The sequence below is a fragment of the Sciurus vulgaris genome (genome assembly GCF_902686455.1).
Source record: "Sciurus vulgaris genome assembly, chromosome: 15".
NCBI lineage: Eukaryota > Metazoa > Chordata > Mammalia > Rodentia > Sciuridae > Sciurus > Sciurus vulgaris.
The window spans coordinates 24,015,446-24,040,858 of NC_136476.1; the positions used below are offsets into that span (position 1 = coordinate 24,015,446).

The 25,413-nt window shown below is 36.1% G+C and overlaps 1 protein-coding gene across 1 annotated transcript in view; it reads left to right on the plus strand.

Moving 5' to 3' along the window:
• RCL1 (RNA terminal phosphate cyclase like 1) overlaps positions 1-10,003 on the plus strand; it is a 156,695-nt gene extending 146,692 nt beyond the window's left edge. The window contains exon 10 of the mRNA XM_079113081.1: positions 9,921-10,003. Coding sequence (XP_078969207.1) covers positions 9,921-9,965 — 45 coding nt within the window. The 3' untranslated portion in view covers positions 9,966-10,003. The remainder of the gene's footprint in view (positions 1-9,920) is intronic.
• Positions 10,004-25,413: the final 15,410 nt, after the last annotated feature.

The following is a 25,413-nucleotide window of genomic DNA, read 5'->3' on the forward strand; positions in this document are numbered from 1 at the left end:
TTATCAGAACAGGTTAGAAGACATCCAACAAGTTGCCAACTCAGTACTTACTTTACAAAATCAATAGGACTCTTTGGCATTTGTTGTCCTGCAAAACCATTGGGACCTAGATCTCCTCACTACCAAACATGGTGGCTTCTGGCTCTTCCTCAGGGAATAATGCTGCTATTATGTAAATCGACTGGGATTGGTAAGAGCCAAGATTAAACAGCTCCAGGTTCACCTGGAGCAGTGGAGAAAAGAACTAGCTGATTCCTGGTGGTCCTCTTTGGAGGATCTGAAACAATGAACTTTCTGGTTACTCCCCCTTAATAATAATATTTCTCACAATAGTCTTTCTTCCCTGTATTCTTAATTTTATACAGAAATAGCTTCTTAACAAGGTAACCCATTTAGCTCAAACTGCCTCACAAGAATGCATCAAAGCCATTCTCCTTTTCCACTCATGATCTGTTTCTCTGAAACCACAAAACGGGGGATTTACCTATGATGACTTTGAGGCTTCTTCAGTATACACACCTCTTCAGACTCAACCCTGGGATTTCTGTATTCTCTCCCAGAATTCTGAAGCAGGGTGTCCCCCTACTTTGCCCTTTTCAGCAGGAAGCAGCTGGACATGATCGATGCCCCTATGCATTAACCTATTTCAGAGTCTGGAATGAAGGATATGGAAAACAAACCAAGGGAGATAAGAACAATGGCCCCAGGGAGAAAAGGAAAACAATGGGCTCTGGACTTTTACAATTTCCCATAGCTACAACTCTTTCCCTGACTGCCCAATGAACATATTCTGCTGAAACTCAGACCGCTTTCGTATCCAGTTGCCATTTTACTCTTAAAATGTGCTCCTATGTTGCTCAGTAAAGCATTGTTGATCTGTTGAGGTCTGTCTTTGTTTCTTTTTCTCTCTTTTTCATTTGCTTTCACAGGGTACAAACCCAGTGACTCATCTCCTCCAGTCACTTGCCACTTACCCTGAGTCAGTCCATTCAAACTAGAATGGACTATTTAGGCTACAGTAATCACAACTGAATCATTTCACTTCTTAATATTCCTGACTTAACAGGAGCTTTGGATACCTCATGTACAAACCATAAGAGCTATATAAAATAAATTTGGAAAGTTGAGTTTGTAACTCAGGAAAGATAATCAGGCTAAGAAATATTTTCATTGCATATATTTTGAGACATTAATATTTCCATGTGTCTTTATTGTTTTCAAGTTTATAGAATTGGTGCTTTTTTGTAATTACAAAGTATTTTTCTGCATTGTAATGAAAGAAAGCATGTATTCTGAATTCCCGTGGTTCTCATATGCTTTTCATGGTATCTCCCATTGTGCCAGGATCAAAACAGACTTGGTCAGGTCTGGGTATTGGAAGAGATGAACTCTTGGAAGAATTATCTTACTGGATTCTCTAGGTGAGAATTGTTCTTAGTGAGGGTTGGAAAAAGAGCACTACTGAGGAAGCCAAAGTGGAGACAAGCAAGCCAGGAACTGGGGAAAAAAGGACCCATGCCCACTATGCTAATCGGAGAAACAGATTCAAACCAGTGTAGCACACATTTCATGACAGGGTTTGCCAAAAGATCTCACATCTAAACTATCTATATTTGTGCCATGCATTTTAATGATGGTTTATGCAAATGATAAGGAATCCTTTAAAAGCCCTACGACCCAGGGATGCCTGCCTGATCCTGTCCATTCTTAAAAGAGTCCTGAGAATAGCCAGGGATTTCCAACATGTCTGAACAATTTGTCCTTTAGTAGATTCCATTTCAGATCTGCATTTGCATTGATTTTTCATGATATTCTTCAAAATGTATACAAGGTGGTTTAAAATAAAAGAACAGGTACAGTAAGAAAGTCAAGCACAGAAGGGCAGACTTTATACTATTTTAAGCAGTCAGAATGAAGAGAGTGGCAACATTAAAAAGAAAGCTTGACCCTGAGCTTTCTAACAGCTTTGACAAAGAAGGAAATACATGGGTTTTACAATTTTGAGACTTCATGAAGTAGTTCGATAGTCTTTTTGTATAACTTAGAAAGGTTATCTGTTAATTAGGAGAGGAAATTCTGTCTTGGTTATGAGCTCTAAGAGAAATTTTTCATGAAGAAATTAATCTAAAAGGCACTGAGCAATATAATAAATTACTCAGATGTGTAGTATATTTATCAATGCATTATCTTTCTGATGCTTATTGTTCTGAAATGTCTTGATCAAGGTTTTATTTCTACTGGGAGTTTTCATTTTACTAATTTACTGTCATATTTGGAACATAGATTTAAAGAATTTATTTTTTGCATTATTTATTATGCCTTCTATTAATGTAGTGTATTTATTGCTCTGAAAGCTTATCTCAATGCTTTTTGCTATAAAATTGAAATCAGATACTGTAATTTAATACTTAAATTGTCATCATCAGTTTGTTTAGGAAAGATATATTTTGAGTATTCTCACAAATTCTCTGCTGTATTTTTTTATTCTCTTACGTTCTCCAGATTTTTTTAGTCTTTACACCATTAGAGTGCACTCCTATTATTCATTACTATTGCAAATGTATATTTATAAACTTTTTGTGACTTTTGAACCATGTTTTCCAAATGGGTTGTGCCACTTAAACTGGCACCAGCATTGTTCCAGCATCAGATAAAGGTTAACTTTGAGCTGAGCATGGTGGTGCATACCTGTAATTCCAGCAATTCCAGGCAGGAGGACTGCAGGTTCAAAGACAGCCTCAGCAATGTAGTAAGGCCCTCAGGAACTTAGGGAGACCCTGTCTCAAAATAAAACATAAGAAGGCCTGGAGACGTGGCTCAGTGGGAAGTGCCCCTGGGTTTAATCCCTGGTACCAAAGAACAAAAAAGGAAAACAAAAACAAAAACAAAACAACACAACAAAACTTAACTTGAACTAAATCTCTGAAATTTCTCTTCTGTTCTTCTTGGTGTATAGTTAATCTGACGAGTTGATGCTAACATGGTCTTTTGTAATAACTTCCATTTACCAATTTTTATAATACCTCACCTAATGTGTATTTTCAAAGGGTTAGGTATTTAAATTCCTAATCACCATCATTATATGAGACCTCATACATTTAAAACTCTTCAAAAATTGAAGTTTCTATGTCTTCTCTGACAACATAACTGTGTGATAAAATGACTTTATTCATACATTTTTGGCATCATTTTGATATTTATTTTCATGGAAGTCTAAAATATATTTTTCAACTTTATTACTGCTTGAAGAAGAGAAGGACTGCTTTTCATACCATTGGCGAATGTGTTGTGTTTGTTATTGTTTTTTTGTTTGCTTGTTTTTTGTTTTTGTCACTGTGTGCAAAAGACCTGACTAGAACACCTTAGAGCAGGACAAGTCATGTTTATTTTGGCTCATGGTTTTAGAAGTTCAGCCCATGGTCGGCAAACTCCATAGCTCTAGATCCAAGGTGAGGCATAAATTCATGGTGCAAGGACATGGCAGAGGAAAGCTGCTCAGCTCACAGCAGCTGAGAATGCAGAATGCATTGGAGTGCAAGGTGCTTGGGATAATATGGTCCCCAAAGGCACACCCCAGTGACCTACTTCTTCAAGTCATAACTTACTTGCCTAAAGTTATCACCCAGTTAATACATTCAAATGATTAATCCATCAAATAAATTAAAACGCTTTTAGGCTAGACTCTCATAATCCAATCATTTCACCTCTGAACATTCCTGTGTTGTCTCAAAAATGAATGTTAGGTGAACACCTCATATTTGAACCATAGCAGGTATCTTGTATGATTTATTCCTGAACCATTTGGCACAGAGCCTGACTGAAATGTTGATAGTTGCATTTTTTTGTACTGCAACTAAAATGTGGAAATAATTTTAGCTCATTAAACTGATATTTCTGGGTCTATAGTTTAACCTACAAGTGAAGATAGACAAAAGTAGAATTGATGATAAGCATTCAGTAATCTTCAGAAGTTGATGGAAACATCTGGGCCTTTGGAGAAGGGCATGGAGGAATATTTTATTAGGCCGAGGAAATGTGGGTAATAAAAATGTGATATATGAAGACTCTCAATATAGAAAATTATAAATCTTAGAATTGCTTCTTAAGTGCTGATTGAATTTTCAGATGACATACATACACAACTGAAGTATAAGTGAAGATAAGCCTTACTACTCAAATTGTGGTCCATTGACCAGTGACAAGGGTGTCACATGGGAGCTTAGAATGGCTCAGATACTACTATAGAGCATCAGTAAGAATTTGCACTTAACAAGATGCCCAGGTAATTTATACACAAGTTGGACTTGAGAAGAAACCTAACTCGAACTGAATCCAGGGCCTCAGCCATACTAAAGAAGCACTCTACCATGAGCCAAACCCCTGAGCCTTTGTTGAATTTTTTGAGGAACCATCAAACTGTTTTCCATAGAAACTGCACTCCCACCAGCAATGCATAAATATTCCAATTTCTCCACATCTTCTATAACACCTAATTTCTTTCATTAGAAAATAATATTCATCCTGATTTTTTATAGTTTATGTTCATTATATAGGAATAGATTACAACATTAGCAAAATACATGTGGACAATAGTCGCTTGGAAAATTAGATTTTGTTGCTGCAGTGGTTTTTGCTTTGGATGTGGCCCAAACACAGCTGTGGCACCACCATACCTGCATTTAGCAAGGAATGGGAGAAATAGAAATAGAAGGTAAGTAAGAAGAGCAGTGATGCTCTGCATTTATTGAGGGGGTCCCAATTACAGACCCCTAGAACTTAGAGTCTGAAATGAGTAGTTTACTCCCTTTATCCCCTTGCCATGCTCACTCTCTTTTGATAGAAGAGTTCTGAACTTTCTTAGGGCTGAGTTGCACGTGAATTTCTTCATTGTTGAACTGCCTAATCTGTTTGGGGCACAACAGCCTATGGTGAAGGTCCAGGATGGTTGTTTGGATTTTTGTTCACAAGGATACTCACGTGAATTACTGAAAATAAGGAGGAAGGCATTTTAAGGATACACAGAAGGTTAATCTCTATCTATGTAAGAGAAAGAAAAGTAACTGAAATTTGGGGAACCAGGAGCCTGAGGTTCATTCTGCATTCTACGAGTTTATGGCAATCTCATGAGTAAATGGAACTTTCTCTGTTTTTCCATCATTAATGGATTCTAGGTACCCTTTGCAAGTCTGCTTTTATCTGTAATGCAGATATATTCTTTCTATCTCTAATGACTGTATTTTACTCCAACTTTCTACTGTCTGGAATTCAGTTTGGACAAAGCTTATCTAGGCTTCTTTGCTCCTCCTCTTTGCTGCCACTGCTAACTGCCTCTTTAGTCAAAATTTATTAGAGATGCCAGAAATCTGATTGGTTCTGCTCAACTTTCTATGTCAGATGATAGTCACTGTCAGGCAGTTGTCCAATCAACCGTGGTTTACATAAATTTTCTTGACCAAGAGGCTATGTATAGGGCAGTTGTAGTTCAAAAGGCTGGAGGGAAGAGCAGATATAATCAATTTCTCTCGTCTAGAATGCTATCCAGAGGCTGACCTCTCTGTATTCATTACTTGTGTTCTCAGGCTGATAGGGAACATATTTTTCTGTCAGAAGGTACTTATCAATCACAAAAGTTGACTTTGTCAGCTGGTTATAAAGGCGAGTGTGTTCTTAAATATATATTTAAGAAACAATGAATGAAATGTCCAAATCTTCCCAAGGCAGGTAGGGTTGCCAAATAAATTACAGAATGCCTAGTAAAATTTGAATTATAGATAAACAATGAATACATTTCTGATAAACAATATTGATGTTTGTGACATACACTAAATATCTATTTGTTGCTTATGTGCAATCCAAATTTAACTGGGTATCCTAATTGATGTTGCCAATTTCTAAATCTGGCAATCCTAAAAAGAAGAGAATCTTCAAAGAGAAAGCAATTCCTTAGATATATTATAAAAAGCTCTGAGAAGTAAGGGGGGATTTATTTACATCATATTATGCATTTTCCTTCATCTCTATAATTCATTTAGTACTTAACCTCAGACTCCAAATAATCACTACTACAGCAGGTGCTGAGGGAGCTACTGGGACTTTCTGACTGCTTTATCAAATGATGGGTAATCTGAGGAGAATTTAACCAAGGGACTCTTGACAGTGGCTTGGGAATATCTAAGAAACCACCAGAGAGAGCACAATGGCCCAAGGCAAGGCATGGATCCCTCACTTAGGTCTGAAGGCTGCATGGAATGGGCCACTTCACAGGCCTTGTGGCTGGCCATCTGTCAAGGAATACTGACATCCCCATGGCAACACATACCTCACCTTCAACCCCTTCCTCCTTTCAAGTTGCTTTTGGGTTTCTCAAGTAACCCAATTCAAGCAGAAGTCATACAGGCCAGGTATGACTTAGTACTCAGGGATGCTGGGGGAAGGCCAAGTGTGTGGAGAGGCAAATGGGAGAATAGAGCCCAAAAATGGAAAGGACTCTGGAAAGCGCTGGCCCTGGGAAGCATTTTCACAGTTGCCTCATTTGATATTATGCAGTCCTATTAGGAAAGTGCTGTTGTTGTCCTCTTACAGGTGTGGTAAGGTATTGAATAACTTGCTTGGGTCACAGAACCAGTAAATCATATTAGAATCCAAAACTATTCACCTCTGTATCCCTGTACAATTATAATATTTCCTGCTGACATCTTTTGATTGTTATTCTCTCACTTTTTAAAAACTTTCATGGTGTTTTAAGATTCTCATTGTTCACACGTCATGTTGCCAAACTATTGAAAATTCTCTCAAACTGAATTTAGCCGCTCATATACACAATTCTCACATTCAGTGTTTGTTAACTTTCTGTTTGCTGGCTTGGGGAAGCAGCTGGAGCAGGAAATCTGGGCTTAGGAATTGAGTCAGGGAAGCAGAAAGAAGACATCTGACTCAGGTAACATAGTTTGTATGGCACAGGGAAGGCCCATCAAGTCTTGGCTCAAAGAAATTACAGAAAATAATTTTATAAAATTTTAGACTTGGATGGGATTTCAGAAGTCACCTAAAACCTCTACTTAATGTGTGATTACTCTCCACCACTCAGTCTGTCTCCTTGTCCCCAGCATTGCCCTCAAAATAAACACTCCAAGAAAGTGGTTGGCCAAGAAATTTAGAGAATGGACAACCTCCTTGAGTTATCTTTTCACTGCATCAGAATTTCATTTACTTCTGAACTTCAATAGGCTTTGGTTTCTCCACTGATAAAATAAAGATAGGTAATATAACGTGTATCAGTCTCCAATTCTTGAAACTTTGTAGTGCTTCCTGAAGAAAGTGCCCAGTTGTGCTGTTGAAATAAGTAGAAACAAACTAAGAAACCAAGACCAGCCAGGTGCAGTAATGCACACCTGTAATCCCAGCATCTCATGAGACTGAGGCAGGAGGATCTTGAATTCAAAGCCAACCTCAGCAACTCAGTGAGGCACTAAGCAACTCAGTGAAAACCTGTCTCTAAATAAAATACAAATTAGGGCTGAGGATGTAACTCAGTAGTTGAGTGCCTCAACTGGTTACACCCCCACAAAAAAAAAAAAAAAAGACCAATTGCTTCATTAGATTTCTGATTTGTAAAAGTCAGAAAGGGAATGAGGGTTGGAAGATTTCATTGTGAGGTAAAGAATGAAAGATGATTCATTTAGCATGTAATGTAATTTGGAAAGTAGAAATCATGGAATGGAAACAGATTACATTTCTGGGAAATGAAAGAGAAAGAGATAAAAGCCAAGTAATAACATCAACGGCATAAATAATACCAACCACAACAAAGCCAAGCTCATTGCCCACAAAAAGCTGGAGTTTTTTTCTGTTTGGGGTTTTGAATCATTACTCCCCCAGAAAAATAGTTTTTAATTGTGTTTGTAGTTCCTTTAGAATTGCATAAGCTATTTACAATCTTAAATTTACTTTAGTTTTCAAATATATTTTATATATTAACTAATGAATATATATTTTGTATATATAAAAAAACTTTTATGTTTAGGTTTTTTTAATAGTCATGATAATTTTGAGTTAAAAACTTGCTTTCAGAGAGGAGTTTGGTGAAATAGGAAATATTTTGCTTTTTGGAGTTGGCTTCCTTCTCAGACTATTTTATGAGTACAGGTATTATGAAGTTAAATTCTATATTCACTGTCCCATCCTGAAAACCCTGAAATCCTGTCAGTTATCATCACCCAATACATTCCTACTACCATAACACCTTATTGTGCTTCTAGAGAATACATAGCGCACATTTCCCACTTACCTGAAACAGAAGCTCCTGTGGCTAGAAAGATGTTTCATTTATCTCTGTAGCACAATGTGCCTGGCATAAACCAAATGCTCAACAAATGTTTATTGAAAGAATGAATGGGGAATCCAAGATGGTGGACTAGAGGGAGGTTGCATTCCTTGTCGCTCCATGACTCAGGATTCAAGCAGAGGAAATACTGTTTCTCTGTGAGGCAGCCACTGCTGCCCACCAATACCCTGCTGTTTACCCCCCATTCGTCAGTCTTCGCCAGCATATAGCCTGCCTTTTGAATACAGATTGCTCTTTGACCATGGCCTATCATCTTCCATTTGCTTGTTCGCATGCCTCTTGCCTGCCCATCACCTGCTTTTGACCTACCCATTACTTGCTGCCTGACATCCACCTGCCAATCACTCACCTAGTGACCACCCACAGGCTGCCAGTGGATAACAGGCTGCCCTCTGTTGCCTGGAAGTCCATTGTCACTGTACCCACAAGTTTGGTTACATGTTGCCCCCAACATCTTGGGACACTGTCCAGAGCCTGCAGGTTTGCCTCTGCCACTGATACCATTTCAGGGTAACTGAAGTGGTACCCTGGAGATGTATTGGGGTACCTGCAGATCTGGTTGCACCTGGGGTCTTTCTGCTAAATGTACTAGTGGCCACCATCTGGCTGCCTCTTAGCAAGGTCACTCCATTGTGTGAGTGCATCCCTGGTGTCTCTCTGCAAGTTGGAAAGGCACTGAGTTCTTGGGACTAAACAAGGCAGAGCCTGGGGAAGCTGAAGCCCAGGTCCATCAGTTTGCAATTTGTGTGGACCAGTCTGGGTCTGGTAAGCATGTGGAAAGCCGGAGGCTAGTGGCAGTTCCTCATGGGGAGCACAGGTTGGAGAAACTGGAGAAAACAGCTCTCTCCAGCTCAGTGAGTCCTGAAGTTCACAAGGATGGAAGGAGCCAGCAACAACAGGTGGGAAGACTGGAATAAGGTGTGAGGGCATCTTGCTATCACCTTGTCCACCTAACCGTCTGGCACCCACTGGACTGGAGCTAACATCAAACTTCAGAAAACCCCACCTATGGGTGGAGAAGGGAAGCTGAGAAAAGTTTTGAAAGCCAACAGAAGCAACATTCAATTTTCCATTGAGATTTTCCTTCTTTTTTCCCCCTCTCTCATACCTCTACCATCTTTGAATCCAAATATTATTCATACATTAATTTATTGAGGAATGGGATGTCTGAATAGTATATGACAGTTTTGTTGTATATTCTTATAGTTTTACTTTTTAAAAAAATTTATATATTTTTTTCATGCACATATCTGTCTCCCTGGATTCTCCTTTTCACTTCTCTCATACTAACAGCCAACCTCTATTAATTCCTCCCTCACTCTTACTATAAATTTTTACCTCTGTCTTCCCTCCTCCCTCATAAACATCACATCTTACACTATTTCTATTCCCTCACTGCCCATCATTTGAAATGGCAAATCCTTTTCACAAACTTACTGTTTATGTTGTAGACAATAATAGAACACATCATTTCTGTTTATAGCAACAAAACTATAGATGCCTTAATGGAGCCATTTTGTCTAAGGTTGTATATTGTTTGCATTGGATGCGGTTAATATTGGTCTCCCTCTTCAAGGTGAGGTACTGGAAGCTTCAGGGACACTACAAGACTACAGGGTAAAAACTGTACTGCATCAGATCCATACCACTAGATGAGAATACATGCAAACAACATGAATAAACAAGGGAACAAAGCTCCTCAAACAAACCAAGATGTCCCAACAATAGAATCCATAGACAACAAAGTAGAATAAATGTCAGAGAAGGAGTTTAGAAAATACATAGTTAGCTTGATCTTTGAAATAAAGGATGGTATTGGAAAGAAAATATGGGAAGTGAAAGATTACTTCAATAAAGAGGCAGAAATTATAAAAAGGAATCAAGCAGAAATCCTCACATAAAGGAAACAATAAACCAAATTAAAAATTCAACAGAAAGTATCACCAAAATATTAGTTCACTTAGAAGGCAGAACCTCAGACAATGAAGACAAAATATATACACTTGAAAATAAAGTTGACTGCACAAAGAAGATGGTAAAAAACCATAAAGAGAACTTTCAAGAAACATGGGATAACATGAAAAGACCAAATTTAAGGTTCATTGGAACTCACAAAGGTGTGGAGACACAAAACAAAGGAATGCACAATATTTTTCAATGACAAAATATCAGAAAACTTCCCAAATCTAAAGAATGAAATGGAAAATCAACTATAAGAGGCTTACAGGACCCCAAAATTACGGCAGACCACACCAAGTCACATTATAATGAGAATGACTAACATACAGAATAAGGATAGAATTTTAAAGGCTCAGAGAGAAAAAAAAATCAAATTACATTTAGGGGGAAACAAATACGGATTTCAGCTGATTTCTCAACCAACCCTCGATGCCAGGAGGTCCTAGAATAACATATATCAAGCTCTGAAAGAAAATGGATGCCAAATGAGAATTTTATATACAGCAAAATTAAGCTTCAGATTTGAAGATGAATTAAAAATCTTCCACAATAAACAAAAATTAAAAGAATTCACAACTAGAGAGCCTGCACTACAGACCATCCTCAGCAAAATACTCCATGAGGAGGAAATGAAAAAAAAATTAAAAAAATGAAAACCAGCAAAGGGAGGAACTACACTAAATGAAAGGTTAATCAAAGGAGATACTAAGTCAAGTTAAAAACCAAAAATAAATCATATCAATAATAACCCTGAATGTTAATGGCCTAAACTCATCAATCAAAAGACACGGACTGGCAGATTTGATTTTTAAAAAAGACTCAACAATATGCTACCTTCAAGAGACTCATCTCATAGGAAAAGACATCCACAGACTGAAGGTAAAAGTTTGGGAAAAAATATATTACTCAGACTGACTGCATAAACAAGCAGGGATTTCCATCCTCATATCAGACAAAGTGAACTTCAAGCCAAAGTTAGTCAGAAGGGTTAAGTCATATTGCTTAAGAGAAACATATGTCAGTAAGACATAGCAATCCTAAATATATATGTCCCAAATGATGGAACATCTACATATAATAAACCCTTCTCAATTTCAAGAATCAAACAGATTACAACACAATAATACTGGGTGACTTTAACACACCTCACACCATTGGATAGATCTTCCAAACAAAAACTAAACAAAGAAACTATAGGACTAAATAATAAAATGATTTAGATTTAATGGATATATGTAGAGTATGTCATTCATCATCTAGTGAATACACTTTTTTCTCAGCATTGCATGAATCCTTCTCTAAAATAGACCATATCTTATGCCACAAAGCAAATGGAGATAACACCCTGCATTCTATCAGATCGTAATGGACTAAAATTAGAAATCAACAACAAAATAAAAAATAAAAGTTACTTTAACACATGGAGACTAAATAATACACTGTTTAATGATGAATGGATAGTAGAAGAAATAAAGAATGAAATTAAAAAAACATACTTAGAGGTAAATGAGAACACCAATACAACATATCAGTGTTTCTGGGATATAATGAAGGCAGTGCTAAGAAGAAAGTTCATTGCAGTGAGCTTATACATTAAAAGAATAAGTCAACAAATAAATGACATCTTAAAGCCCAAGAAAAAGAAGAACAAATCAACACAAAAAGCAGAAGACAGAAAATAATTAAAATCAGAGCTGAAGTCAATGAAATTGAAACAAAAGAAACAATTGAAAAAAATGACAAAACAAAAAGTTGGTTTCTTGAAAAAAAAAATTGGTAAACTCTTAGCCATACTAACAAAGAGAACAAGAGAAAACTCAAATTACTAAAATTTGTTATGAAAAATAAATATCATGATGGACACTACTGAAATACAGAAGATAATTAGAAACTAAATTTTGAAAATTTATACACCAATAAAATTGAAAATCTTGAAGACATCAACAAAATTTAGACATATACTATCTGCCCAAACTGATGCAGGAGGCCATACACAATTTAAACAGAACAATTTCAAGCAATGAAATAGAAGATGCATCAAAAGCCTACTAACCAAGAAAATCTCAGGTCCAGATGGACTCTTAGCTGAGTTCCACAAGACCTTCAAAGAAGAAGTAACACCAATACTGTAATATAAAGCCGATACCACGCCTTCCAACCACTTGTCAATCTGCGCTCTGCCCGCCTCTTACGTTTCAGGAATTTCCGGCTTATGCTGCCGCCATTTTTCTGCTTCCCACATTATGTCCTAATATGCTAGATAGCTATTGGTTCATCAGTCAGCTTGCAAGTATTCTCCTCTGCTACTGGTTCCTTCCAGCCCGGGAGATTCCAATATCTGGGAGAGGCCCACACGCCATTTTTCCTTTTTCCTTTCTTTTCACCCTGGAGCGGACATGTTAGTCGTCTGCATAATAAAGTCTCTTGCGTGAGGCCTGTGTCCATGGTGCTTTTTTCTGGGAGCTATTGGTAAGCCGCAACTGAGACGAGCGAGTGGGCGGCGGTTCAATGGGAGTGCGCAGTGGCGGCTAGAATCGCCTCGGGTCTCAAGCTGAGCATTTTTTTTTTCCTTACAAATACTCCTCAAATTATTCCATGAAATAGAAAAGGAGGGAAACCTTCCAAAGTCATTCTAAGAGGGTAGTTATCACCCTTATACCAAAACCAGACAAAGATACATCAAGGAAAGAAAATTTTAGACCAATATCCCTATGAACATAGATGTAAAATTCTCAATAAAATTCTGGAAAATTGCATACAAATCATATTTTTAAAAGAGTACACCACATATAAAAATGTATTAAAAAGATAGCCCACCAGGATCAAGTGGGGTTCATCCCAGGGATGCAAGGTTGGTTCAACATCTGGAAATCAATAAATGTAATGTATCACATCAATAGACTTAATGACGAGAATCATATGATCATCTCAATATATGCAGAAAAAGCATTAGATAAAATACCTCTTCATGTTCAAAACACTAGGAAAAACTAGGGGTAGCAGGAACATACCTCAAAATTGTAAAAACTATCTATCCTAAGCCCAAGGCCAACATCATTCTAAATGGAGAAAAATTGAAAGCATTCCCTTTAAAAACTGGAACAAGAGAGAGATGCCCTCTTTTACCACTTCTATTCAACATAGTTCTTGAAAGTCTAGCCAGAGCAATTAGAGAGATGAAAGAAATTAAAGGGAATGAATAGGAAAAAAAGAACTAAAACTATCACTCATCACTCTTTGCCAAGGACATGATTTTATATTTAGAAGATCCAAAAAATCCCACCAGAAAACTTCTAGAACTAATAAATGAATTCAGCAAACTAGCAGGATATAAAATCAATACCCATAAGTCAAATAAGGAAAACTACCCCATTCGCCACAAGCCTCAAAAAAAAAAAAAAAAAAAAAAAAAAAAAAAAAAAAAACCATGGGAATCAATCTAACAAAAGAGGTGAAAGACCTTCTATGAAAACTACAGAACACTAAAGAAAGAAATTGAAGAAGACCTTAGAAGATGGAAAGATCTCCCAAGTTCTTGGGTAGGCAGATTGTCAAAATGGCCAAACTACCAACAGTGTACTACAGATTTAATATAATTCTGTGAAAATTCCAATGATATTCTTCATAGGTGTAGAAAAAGCAATTATGAAATTAATTTGGAAAAATAAGAGATCCAGAATAGCCAAGGCAATCCTTAGCAAGAAGAGTTAAGAAAGAGGTGTCACAATACCAGAACTTGTACTATACTACAGAGCAATAGTAACAAAAATGGCATGGTATTGGCACCAAAATAGACATATAGACCAATGGTACAAAATAGAAGACACAGAGACAGACCCACACAAATATGGTTATCTCATACTAGACAAAGATGCCATTCAACAAATTGTGCTGGGAAAACTGGAAATCCATATGTAACAAAATGAAATTAAACCTCTATCTTTCACCTTGCATGAAAATCAACTCAAAGTGGATCAAAGACTTGGGCACTAGAACAGATACTCTGTGCTTATAAGAAGAAAAAGTAGGCCCAAATCTTCATCATGTCAGCTTCTTTAACAATATTCCTAAAGTACAAGAAGTAAAATTAAGAATCAATAAATGGCATGGATTCAAACTAAAAATCTTCTTCTCAGCAAAGGAAATAATCAATAATGTGAAGAGAGAGGCTACAGACTGGGAGAAAATCTTTACCACATGCACCTAAGATAGAGCACTAATCTCCAGGATCTATAAAGAACTCAAAAAACTTAACACCAACAAAAAACCAAACAAACAAACAAACAAAAAAACCCAGTCAATAAATGGGTTAAGGAACTGAAGAAGAAATACAATCCATCAACAAACATGAAAAAAAATTTTCATCACCTCTAGCAATTAGAGAAATGAATATCAAAACTATTCTAAGATTTCATCTTACTCTAGTCAGAATGGCAATTTATTAAGATTACAGCAATAATAAGTGTTGGGGGAAAAGGTACACTCACACATTGTTGGTGGGACTGCAGATTGGTGCAACCACGTTAGAAAGCAGTATGGAGATTCCTCAGAAAACTTGGAATGGAACCACCATTTGACCTAGCTATTCCATTCTTTAGTTTATACCCAAAGAATTTAAAATCAGCATACTACAGTAATGCAGCCACATCAATGTTTATAGCAGCTCAATTCACAGTAAACTATGGAACCAACCTAGATGCCCTTCAACAGATGAATGGATACAGAAAATGTGATACATGTACACAATGGGATTTTGCTCAGCCTTAAGGAAGAATGAAAGTATGGCATTTGCAGGTAAATGGCTGGAACTAGAGAATATCATGCTAAGTGAAATAAGCCAATCCCCCAAAACAAAAGGCTAAATGTTTTCTCTGATAAGTTGATGTTGATACATTGTTGTGGGGGTGTTAGGGAAGAATGAAGGAACTTTGGATTGTGCAGAGGGGAGTGAGGGGAAAGGTGGGATGGTGCGGATGGGAAGGACAGTAGAATAAGACAGGTATCAGTATATATAGAATATACAGGTATGCATATACTACTGGTGTGACTCAGCACAATGGACAGCCAGAGGAATGAGAAGTAATGCTCCATTTGTGTACAATGTGTCAAAATGCATTGTACTGTCATGTATAACCAGTTAGAATAACAACAACAAAAAAGAATGAATGGGGGGCTGGGGTTGTGGTTTTGTGGTAAAGCACTTACCTAGCATGTGTGAGGTGCTGGGTTCAATTCTCAGCACCACATATAAATAAATAAATGTCCATTAACAACTTCAAAATAAAACAACAAAAAAAGAATGAATGGAAGTCTTTTCTGATGAAAATTTCTTACTTGTAGAAGCTCCACAGAACTCTCTATACTTTTGGAAGGTGGTGCTTAAGTGAATTATAGGCCCCTATAAATTTTCTCCTTTCTATAACTATACCTCAAATTTCTCACTTTGTGCCTAATTTGTTTGGCTTAAGATAAACATAAGCTTTATTTCTATTTAAAATGCATATGTCCTTTGAATGAATAACGCTTTAAGCTTCATAAAGATTTAAAACTTATTCTAAATCTTATATTGTAGTATAGATGCACTTATGATCTCCTGTTCTGAGAGAGGTTTTGTCCTAAGTGAGGGGAGATGAGAATGAAGAACTAGTGACCTGAAGAAAGGTGTAGAAATGCTGAGCCCAATGGTACATGCTTGTAATCACATAGACTAGGAGGCTGAGACAGGAGGATTGCAAGTTCAAAGCCAGCTTCAGAAACTTAGCAAGGCTCTAAGCAACTTAGTGAGACATCTGTCACAAAAGAAAAAATAAAAGGGCTTGGGATATAGTTCAGTGGTTAGCACTCCTGGGTTTAATCCCTTGTATGAGAAAAAGGTGCAGAAAAGGGGCAGCTGGGGACGCACAGAGAGATCTGGCATCATTTACATTCTGTGTCACCCTCATTAGGTTGGTCTTTAATTCTTTTCCAAGGGTATTTTAGGCTAGGAGATGAGAAGAGTCCAAAGTCATCTTTTTTCCAGATTTGCATTTTTTAACAAAGGCCTTTTAAAGGTATAATGCTTAAGTTGATGTGTAATTCTAGCAACAAACTATAGAGATAATCCCTGTAAGTGTAGTTTTTGAGGTACAATTTTGGAAAAATATATAGAGATCTTAAGAATTGACTTTAAACATGAAAAATGCAGATTGGAAAACAAGATAGGGTTTTCAGGGTTCATGGGTAATTTGAGGGACAGAATGGCTTCTCTGGTATCCCTCAAATCATAAAAAGAAATAATAAATATAAGAGCAGAAAGAAACAGGGATTTAAATAAACAAACAAACAGAAGATCTACTAAATGAAGAGCTGCCTTTTTAAAAAGACAAACAAAATAGACAAATCCTTATCCAGACTAAGAAAGGGAAGGAGGAGGGTTGTGGGGGAGGGGAGAGAGACTCAAGTGAATAAAACTGAAGTTAAGAAAGGAGACATTACAACTTGCGCCACAGAAATACAAAGGGTTATTAGAGATTATTTTGAACAACTACATGCCAACAAATTTGATAACCTATAAGAAATGAACAAATTCCTGGACACATGCACTTTACTAAAATTCATGGAGAAAAAAAAAAAAAAAAACAAAACCTGAGCAGACCAATAAGAAGTAATGAGATGAATCAGTAATTTTAAAAAAGTTTCTCATCAAAGTAAAGCTCAGGACCAGATGGCTTCACTGCTGAATTCTACCAAATATTAAAAGAAGAACTAATGCCAATTCTTCTTAAATTACTGTAAAAAAATAGTAAGGAGAATTCCTACAAATGTATTCTACAAGGTCAGTACTAAACTGATGCCAAAACCAGGCAAAAACAAAACAACAAAAGAAATCTATAGACCAATATTTTATTTTGACCATGAATGCAAAAATTCTCAATAAAATACCAGTAAGTGGAATCCAATAGCACATGGAAGAGATTACTCACCAATATCAAGCGGAATAAATACCAAGGATGTGAAGATGGTTCAACATACACAAATCAATAACTGTCATATATCAGATTTACAGAATAAAGAACAAAAACCATATGATCATCTTGATTGATGCAGAAATAGGATTTGATAAAATTCATGTCCCTCATGATAAAAACTCTGAACAAATTAAATTTAAAAGGAACTTATCTCAACATAATAAAGGTTATATACAACATGTTCACAGCTAACATCATACTGAATGGGGAACAACTGAAAGTTTTCTAAGATCTGGAATAAGACAAGGATGCCCAATTTCACCACTTTTATTCAACATAGTACTGGAAATCCTACCTGGAGCAATCAGGCAAGAAAAAGAAATAAAGGGTATCCAAATTAGAAAGGAGGAAGTGAAATTGTCATTGATTGAAATTGGCACAATCCTATGTATAGAAAACCCCAACGACTTTACCAGAGAACTTTCAGAACTAATAATTGAATTCAGCAAAGTTGAAGGATACAAATTCAACATATGAAAATCAGTAAAGCATCTACTAGTAAATTACCTGAAAAAGAAATTAAGAAAGCAATCCTCTTTTTCTTTCTTTCTTCCTTTGAACTCTTTGAACCCTGGGGCACTAAGCCACATCCTCAGTCCTTTTTATTTTTCATTTTGAGATAGTGTCTTGCTAAGTTGCTGAGGGTGGCTTTGAATCTGTGATTCCTGTCTCAGCCTCCCAAGTGGTTGGGATCACGGACATGCACCACCATGCCTAGCCAATCCCATTTCTAATAGCTACCCAGAAAAATTAAAATGTCTAGGGAAAAAATAAGAAAGTGAAAGATCTCTACAATGAAAATTTGAAATGTTGGTGAACAAGATTGAAGAGGACACACACACAGACACACACATGCAAAAAAGGAAAAACTTTCATGTTCATGAACTGGAAGAATCAATATTGTTAAGATGTCCTCCATACCCAAAGCAATCTACAGATTTAATTTAATGTAATCCCTATCAGAATACCAGTAATGTCTAGTTTTGCAGAACTAGAAAAAAAAATCCTAATATTTGTATGGAACCAAAAGAAACCCTGAATAGCCAAAGCCATTTTAAGCAAAAAGAACAAAGCGGGAGGCATTGCACTACTTGACTTCAAAATACACCACCACAAAACTATGGTAATAAAAGCGGGATGATATTGGCATAAAAACAGACACATAGATCAATGTAATATAATATAAATTCCTAGAAGTCAGACCACACATCTATAGCCAACTGATCTTAACAGGTGCTAAAAACCCTTGGAGAAAGAACAGTCTATTCAACACACGATGCTGGGAAAATTGGAAATCCACATGCTAAAGAATGAAACTCTCACCATATTAAAAATAATTAACAAAAATGGGCTACAGAGTTAAATGTAACATCTGAAACCATGAAATTACTAGAAGAAACTAGTTTCCTCCCTATAGGGGAGACACTTCAGGACATTGGAATGGGCAGGTGTGGTTTTATTTTTAAGAAGACCCCCAAAAGCATGAAGCAAGAGCAAAAATAGACAAAATAGGGATTATGTCAAACTAAAAAGTTTCTGCATTACAAATATAGTAATCAGCAGAGTGAAGAGACAACCTACGGGGTGGTTTGTTTATATATCTGACAAACCGCTAATGTCCAGAATATTATAAGGAACACAAACAATTCATTAGCTAACAAAAACTATAATCTGATGGAAAAATGCATATTAGATCTAAATAAATCCTCTCTCTCTCTCTTTCTCTCTCTTATCAGAGATTGAACTCAGGGGTGCTTAAGTACTGAGCCATATCCCTACCCCTTAAATTTTTTTAAATTTTGACACCAGGTCTCACTAATTTGCTTAGGGCCTTGCTAAGCTGCTGAGGTTGGTCTTGAACTTGCAATCCTCCTGTCTCAGCCTCCCAGAGGTGTGCACCACTCTGCCAGGCTCTAAATAAACAGTTCTCAGAAAAGACATAGAAATGATCAATGTGGATATGAAATAATACTTATCAGCACTAATCATTAAGAAAATGCAAATTAAAACAGAAAGATATCACTTCACTCCAGTAACAGTGGTTATTATCATAAAGACAAAACTAGCAAATGTTGGTAAGGATGTAGAGCAAAGGGAACTCTTGCACACCTAGGGTGGGAATGTAAACTAGTATAACGGTTATGGAAAACAACATGGAGATTCCTCAAAAAACTAAAAATAGAACTACTATGTGACCCATCAATCCCACCACTGTGGTATATATCCAAAGAAAATGAAATCAGTCTGACAAAGAAACATCTGTATACTCATGTTCACTGAATCATTATTCACAATAGCCAGGAAATGCAAACAACCTAAATGCCCATCAACTGATGAATGGATTAAAGAAAAATGTGATTAAACATACAAAATGGAATACTATTCAGCCACAAAAAATGAAATGCTGTCATTTGTGACAAAATGAATGGAAGTGGAGATCATTATGTTAAGACAAATAAGACAGGTACAAAAAGACAAATACCACATGATCTCGTTCACATGTGGAATCTAAAAATGTTACCTCATAGAAGTTGAGAGTAGAATAGTGGTTAGCAGAGGCTGGGGAGAGCATCAGGGAGGGAGAGATGGGAAAGGTTGGTCAAGGGATACTAAGTTATTGTTAGATAAGAGAAATAGGTTCTAGGGTGCTATACAAAGTACAGTGGGTACAAATGACAATAATGTACTGAATATTTCAAAAAAGTCTAGAAGGATTTTCAATGTTTTCACTATAAAGAAATGATAAATATTTGAAGAGACAGATATGATTATCCTGGTTTGAATATCGCTCACGGCAAACATGTATTGAAGCATAAAATTGTACCCCATCAGTATGTACGATTTTGACATGTCAATTTAAAAATAAAGCGTGTTCACTAAAAAGAAGTAGGGTGACCCACTGTCTATTTGTCCTAGATTGTCCACATATTAGCACTGAAAGTTTCATATCTTAGGAAATCCCCAAATTCTGGGCAAACCAAAGTATCTGTTTACCCTTTTAGACCCAAATATAAGAATAGATTATGATCTCTTAACTTGCACATTAATATGGCTGTGAATTTGGGTCCTAGTATTTGTGAGAAAAAAAAGAGAAATTTTTTCATAAGTAAACAACTAGCCCAGTTTAACAGGATGCCAATTCTGCTGTCATTAAGATAAGGCAACCTTATAATCAGTAGAGAACGCCCAATATGGCTGTCAAAATAAAAACGGTTACATAATTAAACTTCCAAGACTGAAACCACTAATGAGACCCTGCCAAATTTTAGCTTAGCACGTGATGATAATAAAAGTATTACGTCTGCAAAGATGTTGCATTTTACACATACATATGCACATACACATGCATGCCCAAGATTTTAAATTTTGGCTTAACATACTTTTGTTTTTGTTACAGCTTCCTTCATTGATATTAGAATACAATTAGTTTGTTGTTCAGACTTTTAAAAATAATGTTGGTGTGGTTTACAGAAAGGACTATACTATGTTATTTATTTTTAAAATACATTTAATGAAGAATTTTTTTGTTTACAGCTTACCTGCACTAAATATAAACTTTTAGAATAAGCATCACTTATGACATAAAGAGGAGAGAAAGACTGTGCAGCCATAAGATGGCTTCTGGCCTTTAAGGTCCTAAAAAAATACTACATTTACATATTATAAGACTATATTCAAATAAGAATGCTCCTGAGTCACAAATCAATAATAATTTCCACTATGGTAATATATGTGAAAAAGTTAAAACACATTACTAAATAACTCCTGGGTTAAGGAGAAAATCAAGTGGAAATTTTAAAGCATGAAGGGACGGAAACAATACTGTACAAAATATGTGGGTTATAATCAACATGCTTCTCAGAGGGAAACCAATGTCTTAAATATATGTGTTAGAAAATGAGACACTGAAAATGTTAACCAAATTTTCAAATAAAAATTTAATCCCCAACCCAAAACTAATCAAGTGAAAATAAGTGAACTCAAAGAAAAGAGAAAGGAAAATGCAAAATAATGAAAAAAAGAAAAAAGGAATGGTAGAAAATAATGCAATAGAAAAGGGTAGACTAGATAGCTGCTTTTGAAAAAGTCTTCCTTTTACCCAAGCATCTCAGCTGTCCAGTTTCTGGACTTGGAGGCCTACCTCCCTAGACCAAGGAATAGAGGTTATAGATTGTAAAGTGGAGACAGAAAGAAGAAAGTTAGAAATCCATGTTTACACCTGTGCATGGAGGACTGCATAGGGGAGAATCATAACTAGCATTTACTAATATCCATGTATCAAGCATTATGTTAGGCAGGTTATTTAAATTCTTTGGTTTCACTATATATCTTCCTCATTTATTGATGAAAATATTTAAACACAAGGTGGTTTAGTAATGTCCTCAAGATCATCAGACCATTATTAAAAGATTTGGGACTCTAGAAGTTCTGTTAGTTGGAGTTTAGTTTACGACACACTATTCGTTTAAGGTGCCCTGGGTTTTCAAAACATCTTGTTTAGAAAATTCATATATGTCTGGGAAGGACAGGGGACTATTTTGGAGTGAAGTCTTTCAAACAGATTGCTTTTCTTTCAACACCTAGTTGAGGTGAGCTGTATTGGAAGAATGGGGCTTTTGAAGTGGTCATAGAGAAAGGAATAATGCAGTAAGAGTGATGCTGCATTAGGCTTTAGATCTGGGGGAGATAGAAAGCAAAATTCGGAAAGGGAAGTGGGAAGATGTCGAAGATAAACTCTATTTCAACATTCTGTCTATAGTCAGCCCCACCCTCAAGAAGACAGAGACAGTCTCTTCCTCTTTCTCTCTCCTACACAAAGTAGTTCCCTATTCCTAGAACCAAGAATTTTGTGTCCAAGGGTTGGCTGCTTAAGGGAAAATAGAAGTCATCCATCCTGCTCACTGTAAGGCTCCTCCATCCCCATAACAGCCCTCCAAACTACTCCTGACCATCTTTGTTGCTGCCTCAAGGATAGCCTATGTCCATCTTGAACTTGAGCTCTTTGAAAGTCCTTCCTATCACAGGCAAAAATCTTGTCTCCCTTCAACTTCCCCTCATTGGTCCTAATTCTGCCCTCTGGAACTACCCAGTCTGTGGTATTTGTTCAAATGGAATTTGATCAGTCCTGTACTGTTGTTTTTGGCTGATTTGCTAAGTTGATTAGGTCCCGCTATAAACTCAATATTTTGAATGAAAGTAAATAAATGCTGGCAAAATGTTCTAGCACTTTTTTTTCCCCCAGAAAGATTTGCCACTGCTTTGATTTTTTTGTTAGGTTTCTGTAAAAGGATGTTCCTAGCAGACTTATTTTGTGGGAATAGATTCATATACAAACCATAGGGCAACCCACATGAAACATTCACATAAGAAACAATAAGTGAAACAAATATTGATCCACACTACTTGAAAAGCTACTTCAATTCCTTCACAGTGTAATAAATAGATACTGAGGAGGAGCTCATCTAGGTAGTTAAACAACATGGGAAAATGTTCCTATCTCATTTTCAATTTTAAAGAAGTAAAAGTTAAAATGAGATACCTTTTTTCTTCCATTCATGTAGCTACAAAACAAAGCAACATTCATGATAATATTCAATGTTTATTATTTCCAGTGGAATTAAGGGGTTGTTTTTGTTTTGTTTTATAGTACTAGAGATTGATCCCAGGCTTTGCACATGCTAGCCAAGTGCTCTAACACCAAGTTACATCCCCAGCCTTTTGCTTTTAATTTTTTATTTTGAGATAGAGTCTCACTAAGTTGCCCAGGCTGGCCTCAAACTTATGATTCTTCTGCTTCAGCTTGGAAATATAGGCCTGTGCTACTCAGTCCAAAAGAAATAAAGTCTTTTATTTTAAGCACAATCAATTTAGATATACTTATCAAGATATTTTTAAAATATTCATATCCTTTTTCTCAGTAGAATCTTCTGAAAATTTTTACTAAGAAAAAAACCCAAAGATTAAAAAATGTATGACTGAAGATTATGCTTCAAAGTTATAGGAAAGTTATAGGAAAGTTATTTGTAATACTGAAAAATTAGTCACACTCTAAAATCCAATAATGAGCAATAGTTGATTAGATTATGGTACATCCACTCAGTTGAAGATTATGCAGCCATTACAAATAATGATTATGAGGGGCTGGCATTGTGGCTCAGTGGTAGAGTACTTGCCTGGCCTGTGTGAGATACTGGGTTCGATTCTCAGCACCATATATAAATAAATAAATAAAAAATAAAGACCCATCAACAACTTAAAACATTAAAAAAAAGTCTATAAAAAATAATGATTATGAAAAAACCATTACAGATAGTGACATTACAGTAGAAGACCCTAGTGGAAATACCTTAGGTAAATTAGTGATATGGAAACAAGAAAAATGTTGAGTTTCACTAGTTTGTAACCACATGAAAAGTCTTATAGTATATAAAAAATGACACGTACAAAGAAATGCATCAGAATTATTCTTATCATAGAAAGAGGATGGAAGAAGTATTTTATAATTAATCAAGATATAAGCCTGATACTTCATTGATAATCATAAAGTGCTATATTTAAATTAATTTTTCTCCATTTTATTCCCAAAACTCCAGTAACTAATTTTGACTAGCAGGAATACAAAACTAATCTTGTTGGGGGACTTAAACAAATATAAGTATAAAACCCATTTTCCAGAAATAAATATCCCATGTCCAACCTCTGATTTCTTTCTATTCTATCCTCTAAAAAAATTGGAGAGATACCATAGAGAAGAAAGAGCTTTTCCTGAATCATATTTTTGAAGGATCCACAATATGCTATCCTATGTACATGTATGATTACACAAATGATGTGACTCTACTTCATGTACAACCAGAGAAATGAAAGTTGTACCCCATTTGTATACAATGAATCAAAAAATAATTAAAAAAAAAGAAAGAAAGAAAGAAAGAAATCCCCCTCACCTCTTCTCTAGGATATCCTGTTTATCCTAACTCTGAGATCTGGGAGGAAGAAGTCTAATGTCACTAGTTCAAATTAAATAGAGAAAAAGGGAAGAGACTGTTACAGAGTGTAACATTCCAGGCTCTGACACACACAGGGGAATTCAGTGCAGGGCTATATCACTAAATATGTTACCAAGGCAGATCGCTCAGTTAAGTATTCCCCATGTCAGCTATTTTTATTTGACTCTTACAGCTTTAGAATTTTCTTAAATTTTGGTTCGTTCCTTAAATCACTCTCTCCCCCAATTTCATTATGGAAGATTATCTAATGTTTTATGTTTGTCTGTTTTCTTGTTATTAGCGAGAAACAGTAGTTACTAGAATGTGCTTGCTTATCTGAGCTTCCCATTGCATATCATAGGACTGAAAGTTAATATAAGGATATAGCTCTACCAGTTAGTTGTCACACATATGTATGACAATGAACAAATGGAAAATTTACACTATATTAGTCAGCCATTATTATACCACTGCTGTTGTAACAAACAACTCACAAACTCAATGGTCCATAAAAACAAGCATTTTATTTTCTTTGTTCATGGGTCTGTGGATGAATTGCGTACTGCTTTGCTTCTGTTGCAGGACAGCTGGGCTTGTATCAGTTTTTCAGATTGCCATCAGGTCTGCTTCACACGGTCTACTTTACAGTCCCATTAGCTATCTGAAACACATTCTTCTCCTAATTGATCATCAAATACAAGAGGCCCAAACTACTTATTTAAGGCCTGTATCTGTGTCTGCTATTATTCATTCATATGCCAAAGTTAAGACATATATATGATCATTCCCAGCTTCGATGGAGTAGAAAAATAACTCCCATGGGAAGTTCACATGACAGAGGAAGGAGGTGAAGGATTGAGAACAGTAATCTAATCTACCATGTAGACAATATGCTAACATATTTATTCAAATAATTCAGGAGAATTACCTACTGGCTTGCAGAATAAGTAACATTCTTTCCATGGGTGAACAATATCTGTTTTTTCAAATAGACAAGTGAAAACTTAATATAACAGTTCAATTACCATATATTTCATATATATTTATCATATATTTGAACTATTATGTAGTAATAGTTCAATTACCATATATATCATGATACTTTAATGGAAATTGC